This window comes from Galeopterus variegatus, unplaced genomic scaffold, assembly GCF_000696425.1.
Source record: "Galeopterus variegatus unplaced genomic scaffold, G_variegatus-3.0.2 Scaffold743, whole genome shotgun sequence".
Taxonomy (NCBI): domain Eukaryota; kingdom Metazoa; phylum Chordata; class Mammalia; order Dermoptera; family Cynocephalidae; genus Galeopterus; species Galeopterus variegatus.
The window spans coordinates 72,111-94,736 of record NW_007726854.1 but is presented as its reverse complement, the minus strand read 5'-3'; the positions used below and the strand labels follow the sequence as shown (position 1 = coordinate 94,736).

The following is a 22,626-nucleotide window of genomic DNA, read 5'->3' as shown; positions in this document are numbered from 1 at the left end:
AAATTTTTTTTTTTTTTTTTTTTTTTTTTTTTTTTTTGTCTTTTGTCTTTTTCCGTGTCCGGCAACGGATCGCAACCCTCAGTGTTGCCCCCGTACCGGACCAGGGACCGGCAACGGGATTGCAACCCTGGGCGTTGCTCCCGCGCCTCGCTCAGCCAGTGAGCGGGAACCGGTCTGTATGTGGGATCCGAACCCTCGGGCGGGAGCGCCGCCACGCTTCCCAAGCGGCGCACTATCCAGTGCGCCACCGGGCCGGCCCGATATCTTTGAGGTATGCCTGTAATAAGAAAACTAGAAGCAATCTAAAGGTTTAGCAGTAGGGCTCAAATTGGATAAATACATGATAGTGCAACTATAAAACTGATTTATAGAAATAGGAATTTTTAATATGAAAGGTATTGATAAATTGTGTAAGAAAAAGTATGGTTAAGAAGAGCATATAGGGTTTTTTCTTTTGCAGTGGCAGAGTAAAGACCCCCCCAAAGTCTGCTCCTTCATAAAAGCAATGAGAACACTTGCAAAAACAAAGTCAATTTTCTTAGAACTCTGGAAATTAAATGAAGTCTTGCAACAATCAGAAGAGTGTATACTGAAGAAAAATTTATTACTCGCAGTGAGAAGAGTGAGCCATGTAGTATTTGTCTTGCCTTAATCTCATTTCCCTTTTACCCAGCTCTGAAGTAGCCTTGAAAACAAACCATTCCACAACTATGTTAGCTATGCAAACTAGCCTCTTAGTAACTACTGGAGAGGTTGTAATGGCTTTGGAACTCCCCAAAAGCCCCATCCCAAGAGAATTGTCACTATTTGTTCTCCCTTCCAGTTGGCTGAAAAGCTTTATTTTCAGGGCCTATCTTTATTTGACTTGGCTCATACCTTGTTCTTTTAACAAAACCCTACCCACAGGACATTTATTGAAAATAATTATCACCATTTGTTTAACATTGCAGCTGCTTGAGTTGGTATTACCACTTGGGGCTAACAACAGGTTGACAAAAAGCTTAAAAGGAAGAACTGGGTGATGAGATGTCTGTAAGGCCTTTGACACATTTTGATGTAATCATAGGTATCTATAAGGCCACACGTATGTGCAGGGTTGTGCACATGCCCAGGAAAGAACTGAAGAAAGGCCAAATTTTCACCTCCAGTTGACTTTGAGGGACTGGGCAAGCAGGAAATGAAGGCTAAGGCAGAGTTGTAAAATACGTGATGGAACATTGAAAGTGTGCCACAACACAAACAAAATTCTCAATAAAAGGCTGGAATACTTAATGGTTCAAGGCATTTAGGGAATGGTGTGTCCAGTTACTAGATGACCACTAAGCAACTGAACAGAGACTTCAGTGACCACACATGGTAAAGAATACAGACTTAATAGAATTAGTCCAGGAAAGTCATTAAACAAACAAATAGCAACAGCTTTGGTATCTTACTTCCAAAACTGAAACATTAATTTCAAATGTCCAGTTTTGGACAAAAAATTACAAATCAGGCAAAGAAACGGGAAAGGATGGCTTATACACAAGAAATAAGGCGGTCAGTAGAAACTGTATCTCAGTAATCCCAGGCATTAGCCTTACTAGACATAGACTTTAAATCAGCTATTAAAAATATGTTGAAAGAACTAAAAGGAACCATGTCTAAAGAAAGAAAGTATGAGAATAATGTCTCATCAAATAGACAGTATCAAAATAGAAATAATAAATAACAAAATCAAAATTCTGGAGTTGAAAAGTATAATGACTTAAATAAATTTACCAGAGAATCTCAACAGTGGATTTCAACTGGCAAGAGAAAACAATCAGAATTTAAAGACAGACAAGTGACATTGTTCAGTCAGAGGTACAAAAAGAAAAGAATCAAGATGAACAGAACTTCAGAGACCTGTAGAGCACCATCATGCCTTCCAATGTATGTGTGATAAAAGTTCCAGAAGGAGAGGAGAGAGAAAAGGGGGCAGAAAGAATATCTGAAGAAATAATGACCAAACAGTTTCCAAATTTGATGGAAAGCATTAATCTACATACCTGTACTAGTCTGTTTTGTGTTGCTACAACAGAATACCTGAGTCTGGGTAATTTATAAAGAACAGAGGTTAATTTGGCGTATGATTCTGGGACAGCTGCATCTGGTGTGGGCCTCAGGCTGCTTCTAATAATGGCAGAAAGTGGCAGGCAGCCTGCGCATACACGCAGATCACATGGTGAGAGGAAGCAAGAGAGAGGGAGAAAGAGGAGGTGCCAGGGTGTTTTAAACAACTGGCTCTCAAGGGAACTAATAGAGATCTCACTCAGGCCACCCTCCCTCGGAGAGAGCATTAATCCATTCATGAGGGATCCGCCCTCTTGTAAGGTATTACATGAGTTGAAGGAGAATTGGATCAGGACCATGAGTACAGGAGTTCTGATTAGAAAAGAGGAGAACAGTCTTTCTATGATAGAAGTATGTGAAGATGGTCATTTGAAAATATTAGAAGAAAAGGTGATTTTTTAAAAATGAGAACAGGAAGATAAAACGGACCTCAAATAGTAGTTTTTGTTTGCTCTAGTAGTCATGTGGATATTTAATATTAGCAATAATAATGTGCTTTTGATTGTTTCCGAAATGAAATCTTATTTTTCTTTTGTTCAGATCTATTCTTACATATAGCCGAATTGGAGGACGAGTCAAGACGCTCACCTTCTGCCAGGGCTCCCATTACTTAGCTATAGCGTCTGATAATGGTGCTGTCCAGCTTCTTGGAATTGAGGCTTCTAAGCTGCCCAAGTCTCCTAAAATACACCCTCTACAAAGCAGGTATCTATCTTTTGTCTTTTTAAACTTTGCAGTTAGTGCACTACGGTAACTTCACTCTTTCTTCCACACCCTGCAGTGTAGTTTGGATCAACTGAGGGCCTCTTACATTGTACTTCTTTTTTTAAGCCCGTGAAGTAAATAAGACTGTAAGTAAGTAAATTATCACATGCAATTAGTTTTAGAAGACCATATCTATGTATCTTATTTTCTGCCAGTTTATCAAAAGGTCAGAAGGATTGGGCCGGCCCGGTGGCGCACTGCTTCAGTGTGCCGCTTGGGAGTGCAGAGGCGCTCCCGCCGAGGGTTTGGATCCCACATACAGACCGGTTCCCGCTCACTGGCTGAGCGAGGTATGGGCGCAACACCGAGGGTTGCGATCCCGTTGTCGGTCCTGGTCCGGTACGGGCACGACACTGAGGGTTGCGATCCGTTACCAGACACGAAAAAAGACAAAAAAAAAAAAAAAAAGGTCAGAAGGATAGCTTTGAACTTGCAGCTCATCCCAGTCTAGAATCTGTCTAGAATCTATCAGTTATGTCTTCTGTCTCAACTACTTCTATCTGGCTGATTTTGAGAATGTGAGTGTTCTTCATTAAGGAAAACTGAAATGTCGGCATTCTGTTGCTTGGAATTAACATCTCTGAAGTTAATAGGAACTTAGAGTAGAGCTTTTGGACAGACGATTTGCTTATCATAAAACAAAATACTGACTGGTTTTATTTAAGTATTTCCTTCACTACTAATAAATTCTGGTTGCTTACAGATTAAACATATGCAAGGTAAGATATTTAAAGATAAAGAACAATTTTTTTTATTTTTGTCTTTTTCCGTGTCCGGCAACGGATCGCAACCCTCAGTGTCGCCCCTGTACCGGACCAGGACCGGCAACGGGATCGCAACCCTCGGCGTTGCGCCCGCGCCTCGCTCAGCCAGTGAGCGGGAACCGGTCTGTATGTGGGATCTGAACCCTCGGGCGGGAGCGCCGCCGCGCTTCCCAAGCGGCGCACTATCCAGTGCGCCACTGGGCCGGCCCAAGATAAAGAACAATTTTTTGACTGATCAGTATGTGTTAACACAGTGAGGATTCTAAAGAAAACTAAGATATTGTGTTTTCTAAGAATCTATAGTCTACTGGGAGAATAGACAAGCGAACAGACAATTTTAATGTAGTGTGGTAATGTGCCACATTACAGGGATACCAGGAGTCAGTTTGAAAGGGATAGGTGATGTAAAGCTAGGGCTACGGCTCACAAACCCCTCGATCCTGTTGTCCAGACTGGGTCACAAACCCTGCACATGCAGGTCTGTGAGCTAGGTAATAGGAAAAGGTCCTGGGAGCCATGGGTGAAGAAATAATAGGCTTTATTCAGAGCTAGGAGCAGCTGCCCTAGTGGCTTCCGGGAGCGTCTCAAGAAGCTCCGCATATCAGAGCCGTTAGTCCTTTATACTCAAGTCCATAATCCAAAACACCGGGGTGCACATGTGCAAGCACATCATTAGACAATAACAAGGAACGCCTGGGCACATGTGCATATTTACATCAGATGCTCGGCAAGATTCTGAACATCTAAGGGGCCCTGACCATTTTCTTATATTTTTCCAACAATCCACCCCTTCAGGGTCCCTTGCCGTACAACCTACGTATTCAGAATCTTCTGCGATGTTCTCTTAGCGAGGATAAATGACCCTTACATTTATATAGCCTATTTTCTGTTCAATATGTCTTAAGGCTTGTCCTTAAGGCTTGTAGTTCTGTTCTTTCAACTATTAGCTGCACATGTCTGGTTAGTAGTCATCATTGGTGTAATTTTCCGTGGGAATCCTGTAGCATACTGATGGGAAGTTCACTGCATATTCAGTAAGCCAACACATTGATTACATGAACGTGTGTATGTGCCCAGTTGACTCTGGTGCCTGCAGCCGGAACACTATGGGCGTAAAGACCGAAGGGTTATTGGCACCAGCAGGGGGAGTTCTCACCCCTCTGGTAAGATAAATGCCAGTTTGCCATCCTGAGGAAGGATGGTTGCAGGAATAGGTATCTTACCTGGTTTATGATACCATACTTTATCTACTAACACTGTTTCTACATGTAACAGTGTAGGGGAACTCATAATTGGCCATAATGATAATACAAATGTGCCCGTTGGAATAGAGCGCTTATCTGTTCCAGGCCATGTTACCTTTACTCGAGGAGGCCAAGTACTTGTCACCCAAGGCGAAACTTGCAAGTTCTCTTTTAATCCTTTCCCCCAAGGCCCTATTAGACCTACCCAGCGTATATGGGGGGGTTTCTGTTCTCCAAGGCCATTCCCATTGTACTTTCTGTCCCTGTTGTAAACAGGTTGGGGCTGGTAAGAGAATATTTCCATTCTTGCCATATCCCAGCTTCAAAACCTTATCTTTAGTAGTGAGTTGCAGTTTCATAGGTGTGGCAGCCCTATGCAACACAGACCCCACTGGAGAGGGCCCACCCTTGTGGGGTCTCTGATTTAGAATCCTGACTCTTGGCCATAACTGCCATGTCCACCCCTTCAGGCATGGGGGTTGGGTAGATAGCCTTAGCCCCTTTTTTAAAAGACTATTATACTGTTCAATCATTCCTGCTGCCTGGGGATGATATGGCATATGTAACCTCCATTGAAGAGACAACTAGGAAGCCCACTTCTGAACCTCACGTCCAGTAAAGTGAGTTCCCTTATCACTCTCTATGACTACAAGCTGGCCATACATGGCTGTAAGTCTATTCATTGCCTTCACAGTGTTTACCTGGTGTGGGGCCTTACAAGGCCACACAAACAGAAGACCAGTAGCTGTATCAACAGCTGTGAAGATTATCTGAAATTCTCTGACCTTGGCAGTGGTCGGACAAAGTCCACTTGCCATCGAGTCAAGGATACCCTTCCTCAAGTTATTTGCCCATTTGGGCAAATATGGGGCATCCGCCAGGAGTGTGGTCTCTCTTGAGCACATACTGGACAAGCATGACAGGCATTCACTACATCTTCCCATTTTATAGGCAAGGCCCATCTTTGAGCCACCATCCACATGGTTTTGCTGCCAGCATGCTGCATTCGTTGATGTAACCACCAGACTACATCAGTAGCTGGGGCTCTCTCCAGCCATGTTACCTTAGCCAAGGCATTGGCTTCATCATTTTCTGGACTGGCTAAGGGGAAGTGTCCTGTGACATGGAAAGAGTTACTTCTTTCTCATTTCCCAGTTCCCATAACTCTTGCCACATGGCTTGTCCCCACAGGCGTCAGTGGCCTACCATCCATTGTTGATATTTCCAAGTAGAGATCCAAAGGGTTAAATCTTTGAACACAGCCCAGCTGTCAGTAGAAATATTTAATGGCCCAGGCTTATTTTTTATCACCATCCATACTGCTCTCAGTTCATCCCATTGACTGATTTGCCCTGTGCCATTTTCATACCGCATGGTATCTATTGAGGGCTGGATAGCAACAGCTGTCCACGATGCTGAAGGTCCCATGCTACAGTGATCTGTATACCAGGCTTGCTCTGTGATAGGTCTCTGTCCCTCATGGAAAGGTGTAGCCTCCACCTCCAGGGGTAACAGTTGTGTCAAAGTTTCCTCTAAAACCTCTACTGGTCCTAGCACAGTTGGCAACCTCTTTGGACAGAGGACTCAACACAGTACTTCTTTGTTCTATATATGCTCCCATTTAGAAAGAGTGGGAGTCTGAGCTACGGCCGTTTTAGGGTTGTTTGCCCACGTGCACAGCCAAACTAGTATGGGGTAGGTTGTCCTTACTAGGACTTTGGCAGTTCCTGTGATAGCTTCAGTGGCAATCAAGGCAGAATACACAGCTGCTAACTGTTTTTCTGTTAGAGAATAATGAACTTCAGCTCCCTTCCAGAGCTGAAATCAGAATCCTACAGGTGTTTGGAATTGGTCTTGTCTCTGCCACAAACCCCATCCTAACCCTTCTTGGGTTATATGTACATCTAATTCAGAAGGCTTAGTGGGATCAGCCACTTTAAAAGCCTGTACTTACTGTATTGCCCTTTTTGTAGCTCATAAGCCTGTTCTTCTTCCTCAGTCCAATACTGGGGGCTCCTTTCTTCGTTAATGCATACAGTGAGCATGCCATTTGGGCCGTATGGGGTACAAAAGCTCTCTAATACCCCAGAAGTCCCAAATATGTCTGTAGCTGAGCTACAGTTGTGGGTTGAGGATATGCCTGTATCTTGCCTATACAAGCTTCTGGGATGACTCTTGTCTTACCCGGCCAGACCATTCCTAAGAATTCGACTGATAGCCAAGGTCCTTGCACTTTGGCTGTGTTCACAGCCCACCCACATTGTTCCAAATGACTTAGAAGCATTGGAGCTGCCTGAGTTAAATCTGAAAGAGAATCAGAGATTAGTAACATGTCATCAGTGTAGTGAAACACTGTAACCATGCTGGGCCTAGTCCACTTGGCTAGGTCCCCAGCCACCAAACCATGACAGATAGTTGGGCTATGCAGATAACCTTAGGGCAATACTTGAAAGGTCTACTGTCTCCCTTTCCAGGTGAAGGCAAACTGATCTTGGCTATCAGCTGAGATTGGGATGGAGAAAAAAGCATTTGCAAGGTCCAATACATAATGATAAGTCCCCAGTTGAGTTGTCAGCAGATCCATCAAGTCATGAACTGAAGGCACAGCTGCATGCAAAGGAGGCAGTCCTTTGTTTAGTTCTTGATAGTCTACAGTCATTCTCCAGGTACCATCAGGCTTTTTTACTGGCCATACCAGAGCATTAAATGGGCTATGAGCTGGACGAAAAATGCCAACTTTTTCTAATTCCAATATAGTGGCATTTATCTCTGCATGTCCTCCTGTTTTATATCAAGTATACATCTTGGCTTGGGTAATACCTGTGGGTCATGTTTAGCGTATCCTCGTAACACAGGCTTTACTGTCCGTATCCACAGCTGAAACTCTTCAACTGTTGTTTGCAGGTGCAAACGTTAAAGTACATCCATACCCAAGATGTATTCAGCTACAGGGGATATATATACAGTATATACATGAGGGGGTAATTGTCCTGTGCCCAATGGCAATGACACAGCTTTGACCTCAACATTATGTCCTCCATAGCCGTCTGTACAAACTGTGGCCCCTGGAAACTTATCTGCATTGCCATATATCAGGCTACATTCTGCACCTGTATCCACCAATGCCAAAACACGCTGCACATTTGTCCTCGACCACGTGAGGCCTGTGGTCCTTGCCTGCCCCCAAAAGACGAGTACCTTGGCCTGCTCCTTATTTGAAATTGAACATTTCATCTGCCTTTTTGGGAGCAACCAAAAAAATCCTTTAAATCCACTGAGTGTACCTTGCTACCTGTTTCTGGACGTTTGGTGAAATGCTGTTCAGGGTGCAATTGCTACCACAAGGCAAACAGAACTGCATTTGGCTGCTGGTCAATTTTCTTTTTATCAACCCCTGCTGCAAGCAAGTCAAGCCACACCTGCTTACGGCTAGTCTTGCTTGGTCTCTTTGGGATAAAATCCTGAGTATTTCTTGGCGGTTTGGTCTTAGCCACCTTTCGGACCCCTTTTGCTTGTCTCCTATCCTCTACTTCACCCAAGTGGGCTATCATGGTCGTTACCTCATGTATGGGGTGACCAATGTATGGGGCCAGTATGGGCATCAGTGACCCAAAAGACATTGACAGGGCATTCTACAGCACTATGTCTCTCATGCTGCTGGTAAAGTTCTCATCATCCGGGTCAAGAGTGTTCACATTAAACATGGACTGCTGCATCCCCAGCTCTTGAATGATTTGGACTAGCTCAGCATACGTTTGCCATTTACTGACAATCTTGGGCAGTTCTCCAGCATTTGCCCATATGGTTTGGGCAGCTGCATTCACCCATTCCATTAAGGAGCGATTACCTGGCCCTTGTGCATATCTATGGCTATTTTGCAGCTGCTGCCTCAGGGATGGGTGCATGGTGATGGAGGCTAATTTTTCTATCTCCTCACCAGAGCATACCACACTATCCACCCCTAGGTCTTATAACTGCAACAGCCAAACAGCCAGGCTCCCCCTGTTTCTGCCTAAACTGTCTCCCCAGGTCAACTAACTCAACCTGGGTATATGGGACATAGGTGGTAAATTGGTAAATTGGGTCACCTGTGGATTGCCCACTGGTTGCCTGCCTACACCCATAGGCTGCTCACGTTTCAGTTTCTGGTGCACAACAGGTAGTGCTGGGGATGCATGGTCTCCCCCAACTCACCACTGGGTTCATCATCCTCCCTGGTGTGAGAAGCAGGAGTGGCCAGTTGCTGCATGTCATCACCCATGACATTTATCTGTGCTTCTAACAACTCTGCTTTTCCCTTCAGATCTCAATCGGTTTGCTGCAGAGTGAGCAGCATCCTGGCTTTGGTCAGCAGAAAAGTGGCCACTGGGCACCACACACTCAAGGACAGCCACATTTCTTCTCCCTCCTAAGGGGTTTTCCACTGTAGTGCCTGGTCTGTGCTGACTTGCAGTACAGTGAGCAGCAACCAGATCCCAGTCAGCAGGAAAGTTGCTACGGGGCACAACGTTTTCAAAAGTAGCCACATTCCCTCCTTCTCCAACAGCTTTTTGGCTCCTGTACCTGCTCAGAATCCTGCTCTGACTATGCCAATTGTAGAGCTAGGGCTGGGTCTGGAGCTCACAGACCCCTCGAGCCCATTCACAAACCCTTCACACACAGGTCTATGAGCTAGTAACTGGCAAAAAGGTCCTTGGAGTCTTGGTTGAAGTAGGAACAGTTTTTATTTGGCACACACACACCTAATACCTAAGCAGTCCAAAGAGAAACTGAACAGCTGCCAGCAGAGTAAACATGCTCTCTTTTTAGAGGTGAGCTCTGCTGGCCAGCTTCTGCTTCACAAACTCAGGAACACACAATAGCAACAAAACTAAAAAGATACATTGGTGCACATGCACACTAACTCCACCCACACACAACTTGTTCACAAGAAATGTGTTGCTCAACCCCCAACCAGACCTGAGCCAGGGAGCCTGACTAAATTATCCTATTTTCCCCACACCTGGGTGCACACATGCAATCACATTAGACAATAACAAGGAACACCTGGGCACACGTGCATATTTACATCAGATGCTCAGCAACATCTGAGGTGCCCTGACCATTTTGTTATATTTTCCCAACAGGTGAGACCAGATGTGAGTTAATCAGCTGAAGCAGAGTGGTTGAGAAAGGCATGCCAGGCAGAGGTGTTGGACCCCACAGGAAGAAAGCAGAATGAAGAGAATTTTAGTTACTTAGTCATGGCCTTTGGGTAGCTTAAAGCAGAAGGGGATGTTTGTTGGGTTACCTAGGATGTTTTTGTTTTTGTAGCTGCCTGGCATGGAGAAGTGAACCCTTGACCTTGGTGTTATAAGGCTACACTCTAACCAACTGTGCTAACTGGCCAGCCTCCCCTAGGATTTTTTTGTTTTGGTTGTTTTGTTTAGCTTTTACATTTAAAAACATGTTATTTTCAACACATTAACTAAACAGATTTGAGCAGCTTTTGTCCAGGACATATTATATATGGCCTTTAACTAACAACAAATACCTGCCAATTTTACTTAAAATCTGTTTCAGCAGAGGATGACTGTATAGTAATATACTTAATGAGTTTCATGTAAATTATTGACAAAGGGTGCTGTGTGATGACTGTGCCCGCAGGTCCCACACACACAGACAGCACTTTTCACTATGTTATTATTGTCTTTACCCTAAGCAAACATTAAGTATCTAGATTGGGAGACCATGCCAGGATGTTTAGATTTCACTCTGTCTGACAGTAATGTGCTCCAGGGAAACCTTGCTCTTTTGTTTGCTGATGTCTGATCTAAGAGATAAAACTAAAACAGTCTGTTCAAAAATATGATATGTGCTAATCAAGTAGGCTGGCCAGTATGTTTTATAATGTTCTTTTTAGTTTTAAAAATGTCTCAGCTTGAAAAAAACTGGTACACCCATATGGTAGAAAAGTACTTTGCAATATAAAGGAATGAATTATTGACTCATGCAGCAACATTGATGAATCTTAAGTGCATTTTGCTATTGAAAGAAGTTAGAATCAAAACGCTATATGCGCATATGTTTCCACTTTTATGCCATTCAGGAAAACAAAAGTAGGGAGGGAACCATATCAGTGATTGCCACAGGTTGGGGATATGGGTAAAGCTTGACTACAAATGGGTTGCCCAAGAAAATTTTTGGAGTATGGAATGTTTTTTTGTGGTTCTGTGGCAAAACATGGCAAAAATTTGTCATAACCCATTTAACTGTATACCACAAAAAGTGAATTTTACTGTGTGTAAGTTTTTAAAAAAATCCACCAGCATGTAGAGGGAAAGATGGAATGTAGTCTGTGACAAATGAGCACTTTACAAATGAATCACATAATCACATCGTAGGGAATGGAGTATAAAGGAGCCAACCTAAGTACCTTTGAGAAACAATGTTTTAATTGGATACTGCAAGGCTAATGACAAAAAGAACTGAACTCAAACATTGTGTTTTAGTTGGTTGTTTTTCACAGGGGTGTGGTTTGACAGTTCCAAAACTAGGTAATGAGAGCCAGGTTTCTCACTGTTGTAGAAAGAAGTTACAAATAAGAAGAGGGTCAAAGGCTAGACTGAACCCTGGTGCTGGAGAGAAGTTGGAGATCTCAGTATGGACTCATGATATATGTATGTGTGTATGCAAATATATATACACACATATGTACACACATATACACTTAATTAAATAGGTACATAAATATAGACGTGTCTGCATGCATGAAGTAGTACATGACACATTTCTTAGCTCTGGTTATTGAGGGGAATTAGATATTTCAGGGACACTACCAGAGACACTTAATGCCTAGATCTTGGTTTCCTAAATACCATTCTTCAGTAAAAGGAATGGGGACTCTTTGGGGCTCTTTGGAGAACTGGTTGATTCTAGAGGTGGAGCAGGGAAAATAAAACATGAGCTTAGTGCATCTTGTGGTGCCAGAAAGTTAGAAGTGTTCAAAAAAAGTACATTGGAAGGGCTCAGGGACCAACTTGAAAGAGCTTCCAGTGGTCAAAGTTGGAACAACTTGAGCAACAAAATAAATAATAGTATTGGATTATATCTCAAAGAATAAAATAAATATTATATTCATGAGTCCATACTGATATAAATAAGTGAATAGATAAATTAATGGGGAAGAAGTGACAACTTACAGAAGAATTCCAATCAATAAGTGTAGAAGGGATGAGGAAGCAGAAAGTCACCACTGGATCACCACAGGTATGATCCATCAAATGAATGCTAAAATTAGTGGGTAAAAGTTAAAGCAGAAACAGGATTTTTGCATTGTCTCAAAGTATTTCCACCAAATATTGAGTAAGTATAAAGCAAAAAAAATGTTACAGTGGAGAATCCTAGCAAACACCACCTTAACCAAATGATTGAGGTTAACATCAGCAGTAATGCATACTAACAGGTACACTGAGAAGGGCATGTCACTTCTGTGGTGTCTTTCCCAGTAAGGCTTAACCTCAGTATAATGAGAAAACATCAGACAAACCCAAGGTGAGGGACATTCTTTAAAATAACTAACCAGTAGTCTTAAATATCAAGGTCGTGAAAGACAATAAAAGACTGAGGGAGGAACTGTCACAGATTGGAGGACACTAAGGAGACATGACAACTTAATGCCATGAGGTATCCTAGATTGGGTCCTAGAACAGTGAAAGGACAAAAGTGGAAAAACTAGCAGAAAATCAGAATACGTTCTATACTGTAATTGCTAATATTATAACGAGGTTAATTTCTTAGTTTTGATAAACGTTCTATGGTCATACAAGATGTTAACGAGAGGGGAAGCTAATTGAAGGGTACACTGGAACTCTACTATTTTTGCAGTTCTTCTGTAAGTCTAAAATTCTTTAAAAAATGCCTCAGCTATCATTGTCTTGATGGGGTTACATGGTTTTTATTTCTTAACCATTGATAGGATATAAATTCATCTTAGATAGAGACTAATGCTATATTTTCAGTGACTGGAAAAGTCATTGCCTTTTGCTTTGTGTATTTCTCTAGAATTCTAGATCAGAAGGAGGATGGCTGTGTCGTGGATATGCATCACTTCAACTCGGGGGCACAGTCTGTTCTTGCCTATGCCACTGTGAATGGCTCTCTGGTCGGCTGGGATCTCAGGTCTTCAAGCAATGCATGGACATTAAAGCATGATTTAAAGTCGGGCCTCATCACTTCCTTTGCTGTGGACATCCACCAGTGCTGGCTCTGCATTGGTAAGCTTGCTTTAAAATCATTGACTAGGTTTTGAATGCCTCTAATGCCTGCAATTGCCATCTTGTGAAAGCTTTTTTCCTTTCTTCACTGGTGATTTTCTCTCTCTTTTTTTTTCTGTTATTATTATGTTATAATCACATGAATTTAATTTTTTTAATTAAAAAACAGATTTGAAACAGTGAAATTAATATCCCAAGGCATAACACAATTTTCTCTTTCTCCTTATTCTTAAATAAGCCTCTTTACTTTGTAATCATTGTCTTAGTCCATTTTGTGTTGCTATAACAGAATACATGAGACTAGGTAATTTATAAAGAAAAGAGGTTTATTTGGCTCACAATTCTGGTGGCTGGAAAGTCCAAGAGCATGGTTCTGGCACCTCCTGGGTTTCTGGTGAAGGCCACATGTTATGTCACAACATGGTAGAGAAGCAGAAAGGTGAGTGGGCATGTGCAGAAGGAGAGTGGGGACCAAGGAGGCTGACCCACTTTAAATAACCCACTTTCGCAGTAACTAGTCCAGTCCTGCTAGAATGAGAACTCCTGGGAGACTGCATTAGTCCCTTCATGAAGACAGATCTCTCATGACTCAAAGGCCTCTTAAAGGTTCCATCACCTCTTAACACCATTACATTGGCAAATAAAGTTCAACATGAGTTTTGGTGGGGACAAACCACATCCAAACCACAGCAATCATTATAGTGATCAGATTTACAGGCATTCTTTTATTCTGCCAGGGAAGCAGCAGGCTTGGTTTAAGGAAAATAGCACTTGAATTTGGGCACCGTTTTAATTTCAGAAACCTCATGCAAGCTGCTTAACTCCTCTTAGTTTCAGTATCCTCATCTTTAAGTGGGGCTCATCCTTTCAAGGGCTGCTTTGAGGATTTAATGAGGTAAAAGCATCTATCACAGTGCCTGGTGTGGGAGAAGAGCTAACAGTGGTTCCCTACTTTATCATCTCCCCCTTCATTTCCCCAAAGGCTGAAGATGTGCCACGTGATCTTCCTTCTTCTGTTTTCTTTTTGTCACTGATTTTTTAATATATTTAATTTGAGGAGTTCTGAAAAATATATAATACTGTGACCCCGCACTCCAATCAGAATAAGAACATGTCTATCACCTTAAAAAATTTCCTCATGCCCCTTTGCATTCAGTGCCCTCCTCCCAGCTCCTAGCAAACCACTCTTCTGCTTTCTGTTCCCATAGTTTTGCCTTTTCCAGAATGTCATGTAAATGGAATCACATAGTATGTAGCTTTTCACTAAGCATAAGGCTTTTTAGACTCTTCCATGTGGTTTTATGTATGAGGAGTTTGTTTTATTTATTATCAAGTAATTCCATTTTATGGATAGATAATTTGTATATCTCTTCATTTTCCAGTTGATGGATAGTTGTATTGTTTCTAGTTTTTAGCTTTTCTGAATAAACCTGCTATAAACATTTGCAAATAGGTCTTTGTAAGGACATATATGAGGGTACTTCAAAAAGTTTGTGGAAAAATAGAATAGAAAGATAATATAAATCTTTTCATGAACTTTTTGAAGTGCTCTCATATTTCCATTTATTTTAGGTATATACCCAAGAATGGGATTGCTGATTTTTTTAAAAAATTTTATTTTTAATTGACAAATAATCATATATGTTTATGGGGTACAATGTGATGTTTTGATATATGTTTACATTATAGAATGATTAAGTCACATTAACAAATCTATTACTTCACATACCTAGTTTTTTTGTGGTGAAAACATTTAAAATCTACCCTCTTAGCAATTTTGAAATATACAGTGCATTATTATTTATTATAGTCACTATTCCATGTAATAGATCACTAAAGCTTATTCCTCCTTACTGAAACTTTGTACCGTTTAATCAACATCTCCCCCTTTCCCATCCACCCTCCTCCCGCTTTCCTCTGTTTCAAGTTTCACCTTTTCTCCCCCATTAGTGCTTTAAACCTGCCCCTTGAGAACCTACTACATCCTATTCTTTTTTACTTGACATTGTAATTCAAGGAATCATAATCATCTTTGCTTAAATTTAGGTTTCTAGATTCCCTAACTTACATTTGTGATATTTTTAAATATCTGTCCTTTCCTTTTTATACACTTTATATGGAATGCATTATTTTTTGCCTTTTGTGTGAATAAACTGTATAGGAAGATATAACAGCAGGCCTAGAAGAGTAGATATTACACACCAAGCAAATTAGCAAGTGGCAGTGATGCCTCTCAGTCACCTAATCAGCTTTGAGGAGGGCTGCTGATGCTACCAGTTGCTGTTTGAGTCATTGTCCTGGAGTGGGGCAGAGTGACAAGCAGAGACCCAGCTGCTTTTTTTGGTCCCTCCTCCAACCCCCACCATCTCTCTATTGGCATTGGAAACCAGTCCAAGAATGTGCTCTCTGCCTCTGTCAAAGACCAGCTGCTTAGTGTTAGAACAAGCATTATTCTTTTGGGATGAGGAAGGTCTTTCTATCTCTCTCTGTAGAGTTTAAGTTGTCATGGGCCAGATGCACAGACGCTCATCCCAGTTCCTGCTGTGATTGGACACCCATACCTTTCTCCGGAGTGTTTTGGAGAAAAGGTCACATGGAAATGACTGAAATCTAATGATAGCTACAAAGCTGCTGCCACTTTGGGATTGGTAAAGTGATCACTGATGCCAGTTAAACATCTCTGGTTATTTAGGGAGTCTGAAGATTTTTACTTACTAAATTCAGTTTATATCATCTGTAGAGCTTCTGTTTTTGTGATTGCCTTTGGCAATTAATAACAGTGTCAGTAATTAATGAACTATTCATTTTCAATTTACATTTGTTAGTACTGTAACAGCATTATAATAAGCATTCTATACCTCTGTTATGTAACAACTAGAGGTGCTGTAGTGGATTGAATTATGTTCCCCTGAAACTCACTGAAGCTTGAATTGTGTCCTCCAAGTTTTATGTATAAGAAACTCAGCCCCCACTGTGACTGAGGGTAGGAAATCCTATTATGGTAATTGAAAGGTGGAGTCTTGACAAGGTGATTAGATTGTAGGCGCATGCCTTAGGGGATGGATTAAAAATGGTGGCCAGGGGCGTGGTTCTGAGGGCTTTAAAAGGTGCTGTTTAAAACTGGGGAGAAAGCTTCATGAAAACAAAGCCTTTTTGCAATTTTAAAGTGCATTCAGACAAAGCTAATGTTATTTACCATTTGTGTAAATGCAGACTGATGTGCTTTGGTCATTAGATGGTAATCTTTTCGTGATTTTTTTCTTCAAGGTACAAGCAGTGGTACCATGGCTTGTTGGGACATGAGGTTCCAGTTGCCAATTTCCAGTCACTGTCATCCTTCCAGGGCTCGAATCAGGCGCCTCTCTATGCACCCTCTGTATCAGTCCTGGGTGATTGCAGGTAAAATGGAGGGCTGGCTTTCATGTGTTGGGATATTTTCTTAGAAAGTGCATTATACCCTGCTGCCAAAACTCATGCTTTTAGAGTTTGTATTTTACATATGAACTGAATGCTTGATTCTACTCTGATTGTGGAAGTTCTTACCACTGATATCTCATTGTCATCTCATATTTATTATGTTCAAAAGTGGAGTCATCAGTCACCACCACCTCCCTCCATTCCTAACTATCTGCACTGTCTCTTATTCTGTTTTTCTCCTGGGTCCCCTGTTTTCATTAAAGCAGGTACCATCTTCCTAGGAATCTAAATTAGAAACCTTGACTCATCCTTCTCAGTTGCCATTTCTTGTTGGACTGTTTCTGTTGTTTCTTGCAAGCTTTCCTTCCCTTCCCTCATTGGGCAGATTCTCTTGTGTGCATTCTTGGCCAAGACACTTGGGTAAGTCTTTGACACTGATTTTCCTCATCTGTAAAATGTGGTTAAAAATACTTGCTTTGTAGAGTTGTAAGAATCTGAGATAAAGCACGTAAAGCACATAGTCACGCACACAATTACTGCTTGATAAATAATAGCTCTTGTTATTCTTATGCTTCCTCATTGGTTCTCTTGCCTCCAGGCTCTTTGTGGTCCCTCCTTATACATACACATGGTCCATCTCATACTGTGTTGCCAAGTTCGATGGCCATTTCTGAGCCCTGTCTTATTTGACTTACCATTTGGTCAGTTGATCATTTCCATCTTTTTGAAATACTTTCCTTACCTAGTTTTAAGGACATTTCTCTTGGTTCTCCTACTTCTTGATCTGTTCATTCCTCTTCTCAGCTTTTAAATTGGCCTGCCTCAGGTCTTAACCTTTTCTACACTGGCTCCCTCTTCCACTCCCATGCTTTAACTACCAAGTTTATTCATACTTTTAATATCCGTCTACTTAAAATCTCCCTTAAAAGTCTAATAGCCATGGTAAAGTTGACATATCCAAACTGAACACTTGCTTTCCTCTCTGCTGCGTGTGCCCACCACTACTTTCAACACTGAGACAAACCTGCTCTTCTTGTGGTATTCTCTAAGTAAATGGCAGCTCTTTCCTGCTAGGTGCTCAGGCAGAAGCCTGGTATTGTCCTTGACTCTTCTTTTCGTCATTCCATTTCCATTCTATCTGCAATCCTCTAAATTCTATCTAAGAATATATCCAGAATTTGACCACTTTTTACTACCTTCTCTGTCTCCCAAACCACCATAATCTCTTGCCCCTATTAATGCAATGTCCTCTTAACTCCCTGCTTCTGTCTGTACCTCTTAAGTCTTTTTTCTCCTGCACAGTACCTTCCAGTGGCTTCTCATTCCAAGTAACAGCCAAACTCCTTACTGTGTCCAAAAAGCTCAATGGGATCTGCCCTCTCTGACCTTTACCAGTTAGAGTTCCAACAGGAAACAGGTGGCATACCCAAGGTAAGATAACTTAAGGAGCATTTATTTTCAAAGGAGCTAATTACAAAGGTGTGAGATGTAGGGGTTTCACAAAAGGTAGTGCAGTAATACAGGGGTAGTAACAGCAGAGTAGAAGTAGAAGGCCTGAGGGGAGGGTGTGGTTACTGGAATTTGGAAAGAAGTTGAATAGAGAAGGCTGGTTTGAGAGGAGCAGTGATTTTGAGGTGAGGGATAAACCAGCCTGAGGTGACTGACTTGACTTTTTTCTCTCCCTTTGATCTGCTGGGGCTCCCCATAGGCATGTATCAGTGTCCTATGACAATAACAAATTACCACAAGCTTGTTGGCTTTAAACACCACAAATTTATTCTTTAACAATTCTGGAGATCAGAAGTCTGACAGGGTTTCGTGGGCCAAACTCAAGGTGGCAGGAGGACTGCACTTCCTTTGGAGGCTCTAGGGATGAGTCTGTTTCCTTGCCCCTTTCTGGTTCTAGATCTGCACTCCTTGTCTCATGGTCCCTTCTTCCATTTCCAGAGCCAGCAGCGTAGCATCTTGTTTCATTATATTGCCTTCTGCTGTTGCTGTCAAATCTGCCTTCCTCTTCTTGTAAGGATACTTGTCATTGCTTTTTAGGGCTTGCCTAGATTATCCAGAATAATCCCCCATCTCAAGGTCCTCAACTTAATCACATCTTCAAAGTCACTTTACCATATAGGGTAATAGGACCTGGGTAACTTCGGGACCATTGGTTAGACTACAGTAGACCAAACCCATCTAGAAACGAGAGGGTACGGGAGCCTGTTGATATGGTTCATACAGGTCAGCCTTAGAGCAGCAAATGGAAAGTAACCAGCACTATTGTCCTTTTTCCTGCTAATTTCCCATCCTTTGTCTGCTCCAGCCACACTGACTTGGTTCCTTGATTCAAATTCACTTCTGCTTCAGGGCCTTTGCATTTTCTTGTTTGTTGTCCCCACTAACATGGAAGTTCCATGAAAGGAATTTTTCTGCTTTGTTTGCCATCTTTTCCTCAGTGCCTTGGACAATGACTAGCCCTTAGTAAATGTTACTGGCTCAGTAAATATTCATAAGTGAATGAAGCCTGTATATTGTCACTCCCCTGCTCAAAAATACCTAAGGGATAATGTCTCTCTTTCAGGCCTGTGGTTTCCATTTTTTGTAATCTCCCTCCACCCTTCTTTCCTCTTTGCCCTCGTCTTACTTTCCTCCCTCTCAGTCGGAACAGCGTCAGCCGGAACAGCTACTCATATTTCCCCAAAAGACCCAAAGGCTTTTGCTTTTATATTTTTTGCTTATTTCAGTCTCTCTGCCTGAAATGGTCTACCTGCCTCCTGTATCTTTCCAGCTTTACCTGCTTTTTCAGTCCCAGCTAAAACATCTTTTCCATTAAGTGACCTTGATTTCTCATCCACTGGATGTGATCTTTTCCTTCCTTGAGTCCAGGTGGTACTTTGTATTTCTCTCGTTTTGCTCTCATTGTGTTATACTTTATATAATTCTTTTTTCCCTCTACTTCTAGACTATAGGCTTCTTGAGGGCAGGGTCTGTATATGATTTGTCTTTCCACCCCACTATTCTCTCCACTTTGTTGAAGATGATATTCAGTTAGGCCATTAAAAATATATACATATGTTTTTGTACTCATCCAGTCTGGTGACAGGGTCACAATGTTTAAAATACTAGTCAGCAGTTCTTGTGGGACGGGAACAAAATGGAAATGAATGCGGTTGACTTGCATTATCTACCAAGGTTTAAAAGCTTTGAGAGCCAATTCCTCCTTGTCTGAGTAATGGTTCTGGCCTTTGTCTTCCTTAGCTGTGCAGGGCAACAACGAAGTGTCCATGTGGGACATGGAGACCGGCGACAGAAGATTTACTCTCTGGGCCAGCAGTGCACCACCGCTTTCTGAGTTACAGGTTTGACTCTAGTTTTTACTGTAAAGGACGACATTATTTCCCACATCCTAAGCACTTTCAGGCATTTTATCAAATAGGGTGTCTGTTGGGCTTTTGGGTTATGTTTAAATTTGGATTTTTAATAACATGAAGTATCAGTTAGCCATTGCTGCATGGGTGTTTTTCAATTCCTTAAGCTTGCTAGTGTCTGCTTCATTGGATGTTCTGGTTGCTGACCATATAAAGCTTGTGATGTCTCTTTGGAACTCCAATAAGTTTTAGATCTGGGTTAATTAGGGAAAGCCAGATTGAAGTTTAGATCACTAAAAATAGAATATGACCCTCTTACGTATACTTTTGTTTTTAATAGTCATGTTGCCAAGGGTGCTTCATTGGGGCGAAAGGTAGGAAAGAATTTCTCTTTTAGTTGGGGTCTTCCTCAAGGTGACCCTGAATAGAAAATTTAAGGAGACTAAATAGGCTATTCCTCTTTGTTCATAATAATACAAAGAAAATGTATTTTTAAAGTCCCAAAGAAAGTAGTAGATATGACACATACTGGTCTCATTTCTTCAGGTAACCAGGTGTCTGTAAAGCTACTGATAAATAACTTGCCTGTAGAAATGGTACCGTCATTTATGGAATACACTGATGTCTTTCTTGTGACTGTATATTTATTTCTTTTAAGCCATCTTCCCACAGTGTCCATGGTATCTACTGTAGTCCTGCAGATGGAAATCCTATCCTACTGACAGCTGGCTCAGACATGAAAATAAGGTACAGTATCTCATAAAGAATATTTAATATGTAATACTTGATAATAAAACATGGATGGATACTTTAGTTTATGGAAGGTGTTATATTGTTGGCACTGTAATGTTTAAAATCATCAATATCTTGCAAAGATAGCTGTTAATACTTTATTTGTAACTAATGTTTTGCTGTTAGTTCTAGAAAACTCTTTTCCTAATGCAAAAGAAAATAAACAGTGCACTGAAGAATCTTAAGTCAATAATTATTAGTTCAGGGCTGAGCCCGTGGCGCACTCGGGAGAGTGCGGTGCTGGGAGCGCAGCAGCGCTCCCGCCGTGGGTTTGGATCCTATATAGGGATGACCAGTGCGCTCACAGCGTTCACTGACTGAGTGCGGTGCGGCCGGTCTCAAAAAGGAAAAAAAAAAAAAAAAAAGTCAGTTCCTTCCATTATCCTGTAGAGATTGTCACCATTCATTTCTTCTTCCCTAGGTTTTGGGACTTAGCTTACCCGGAAAGGTCCTATATTGTAGCAGGAAGTACTAGTTCCCCATCTGTGTCTTACTACAGGAAAATAATTGAAGGCACTGAAGTCGTCCAGGTATGTAGTCTTTGTTTCTTTCAACTTTCGTTAGCACAAAAATGGCTTTCATAAACACTGAGTTGATTACAATAAATGGTTTTGGCCAAGGGTGGCAGCATTGCTTTGAATTTAAGAAATGTTTATTTTCTCTTGGTTTTTCTGTATTTTTTAAAATTACACTTTCTTTATGGTTGTTATACCTTAATAAAAGTCAAGTGTATAAGTCAAAATGAATAGTAGGCACTTGATACATTTCTCAGTCCTTAAAATAACTTTGTAAGGAAATAATTTTTTTTAGAGATGAGAAAGACACAATAAAGTTCAGTAACCTGATGAAGATCATGCAGCTTAGTCAACAGAAAGCTGGGATTCAATCAAACCTGGCTACTGAGACTCTAAAGCTTGTATTCTTAACTTAGGCAAAAATTTCAAATGAAATAATATACCTGAAAGTGCCTAGGCCACAGTAGGTGCTCCATAAATGAAAGTGTGCAACCTTCATGACAAATACTAAAGAACTTTAAAAATGCAAGAACATCTGATATGTATTTACTTCTATATTTTGGTCAATTATTCCTTTCCCAATTATATTTTTTCCCTCTTTTCTTTTGATGTTGACAGAAGTTTATATGCACAGAATATTAGCCTGTTTATAAGTTTTCTGTATTTGTAAGTGACTATTCATGGAATCCAGAGACTGGAAGCCTAGAATGGCCTTTTGGGCTGGCTCTTTTTACTCCTTAATACTCTCAATGAATTTGTGAAAGCACTACTTTACTAAAGGTATTAACTTAAAAACACCATATCCCAGAAGCAAGAATACTGACAAGAGGTATTCTCTTTGACTTTTAACCATAAAACAGGAAATTCAGAATAAGCAGAAGGTAGGCCCAAGTGATGACACCCCTCGAAGGGGCCCAGAGTCTCTGCCTGTGGGACATCATGACATCATCACGGATGTTGCCACATTCCAGACAACACAGGGCTTCATTGTAACTGCTTCTCGAGACGGGATTGTGAAGGTGTGGAAGTAAAAACTTGCTGTTTTGTATTATTTGTAATAAAGTTATAAATAATATGTTATAACTGTAGAGGAAAGGTATTTCTAGAGAACAGAAGTGAGAGCAGATCATTTGTTTACTTTTCAAAATCATGTCTCTGTTACTCTTTCGTGAGTAAATAAATCCTACTCCAAGTGTTTAAGGAGGTTGTATTGGGCTCGTTTACTCATGCATTTATCTCTGGAAGAATCAGCCAGAAAATAATATCTGGGACTTTTGTATATGTTATAGAGGTGAGAAATGTAAAGACGAATATGACCTCGGTTTATTTTGTATTGGAAAAGATGGTTGTAAGCTATTATAACACATTTTTGCTATTAAAAGTACTATTCAAACCTGTCAATAAACTATATTCAGCTATCCTAA

General features: G+C 41.2%; 1 protein-coding gene across 2 annotated transcripts in view; it reads left to right on the top strand.

Moving 5' to 3' along the window:
• Positions 1-22,626, top strand: part of PIK3R4 (phosphoinositide-3-kinase, regulatory subunit 4) — an 83,274-nt gene extending 60,648 nt beyond the window's left edge. For both annotated transcript variants that reach the window (XM_008571994.1, XM_008571995.1), the window contains exons 14-20: positions 2,632-2,796; positions 12,908-13,119; positions 16,387-16,518; positions 19,786-19,886; positions 20,554-20,642; positions 21,109-21,217; positions 22,063-22,626. In XM_008571994.1, the coding sequence (XP_008570216.1) occupies positions 2,632-2,796; positions 12,908-13,119; positions 16,387-16,518; positions 19,786-19,886; positions 20,554-20,642; positions 21,109-21,217; positions 22,063-22,233 (979 nt within the window). In that variant the 3' untranslated portion in view covers positions 22,234-22,626. The remainder of the gene's footprint in view (positions 1-2,631; positions 2,797-12,907; positions 13,120-16,386; positions 16,519-19,785; positions 19,887-20,553; positions 20,643-21,108; positions 21,218-22,062) is intronic.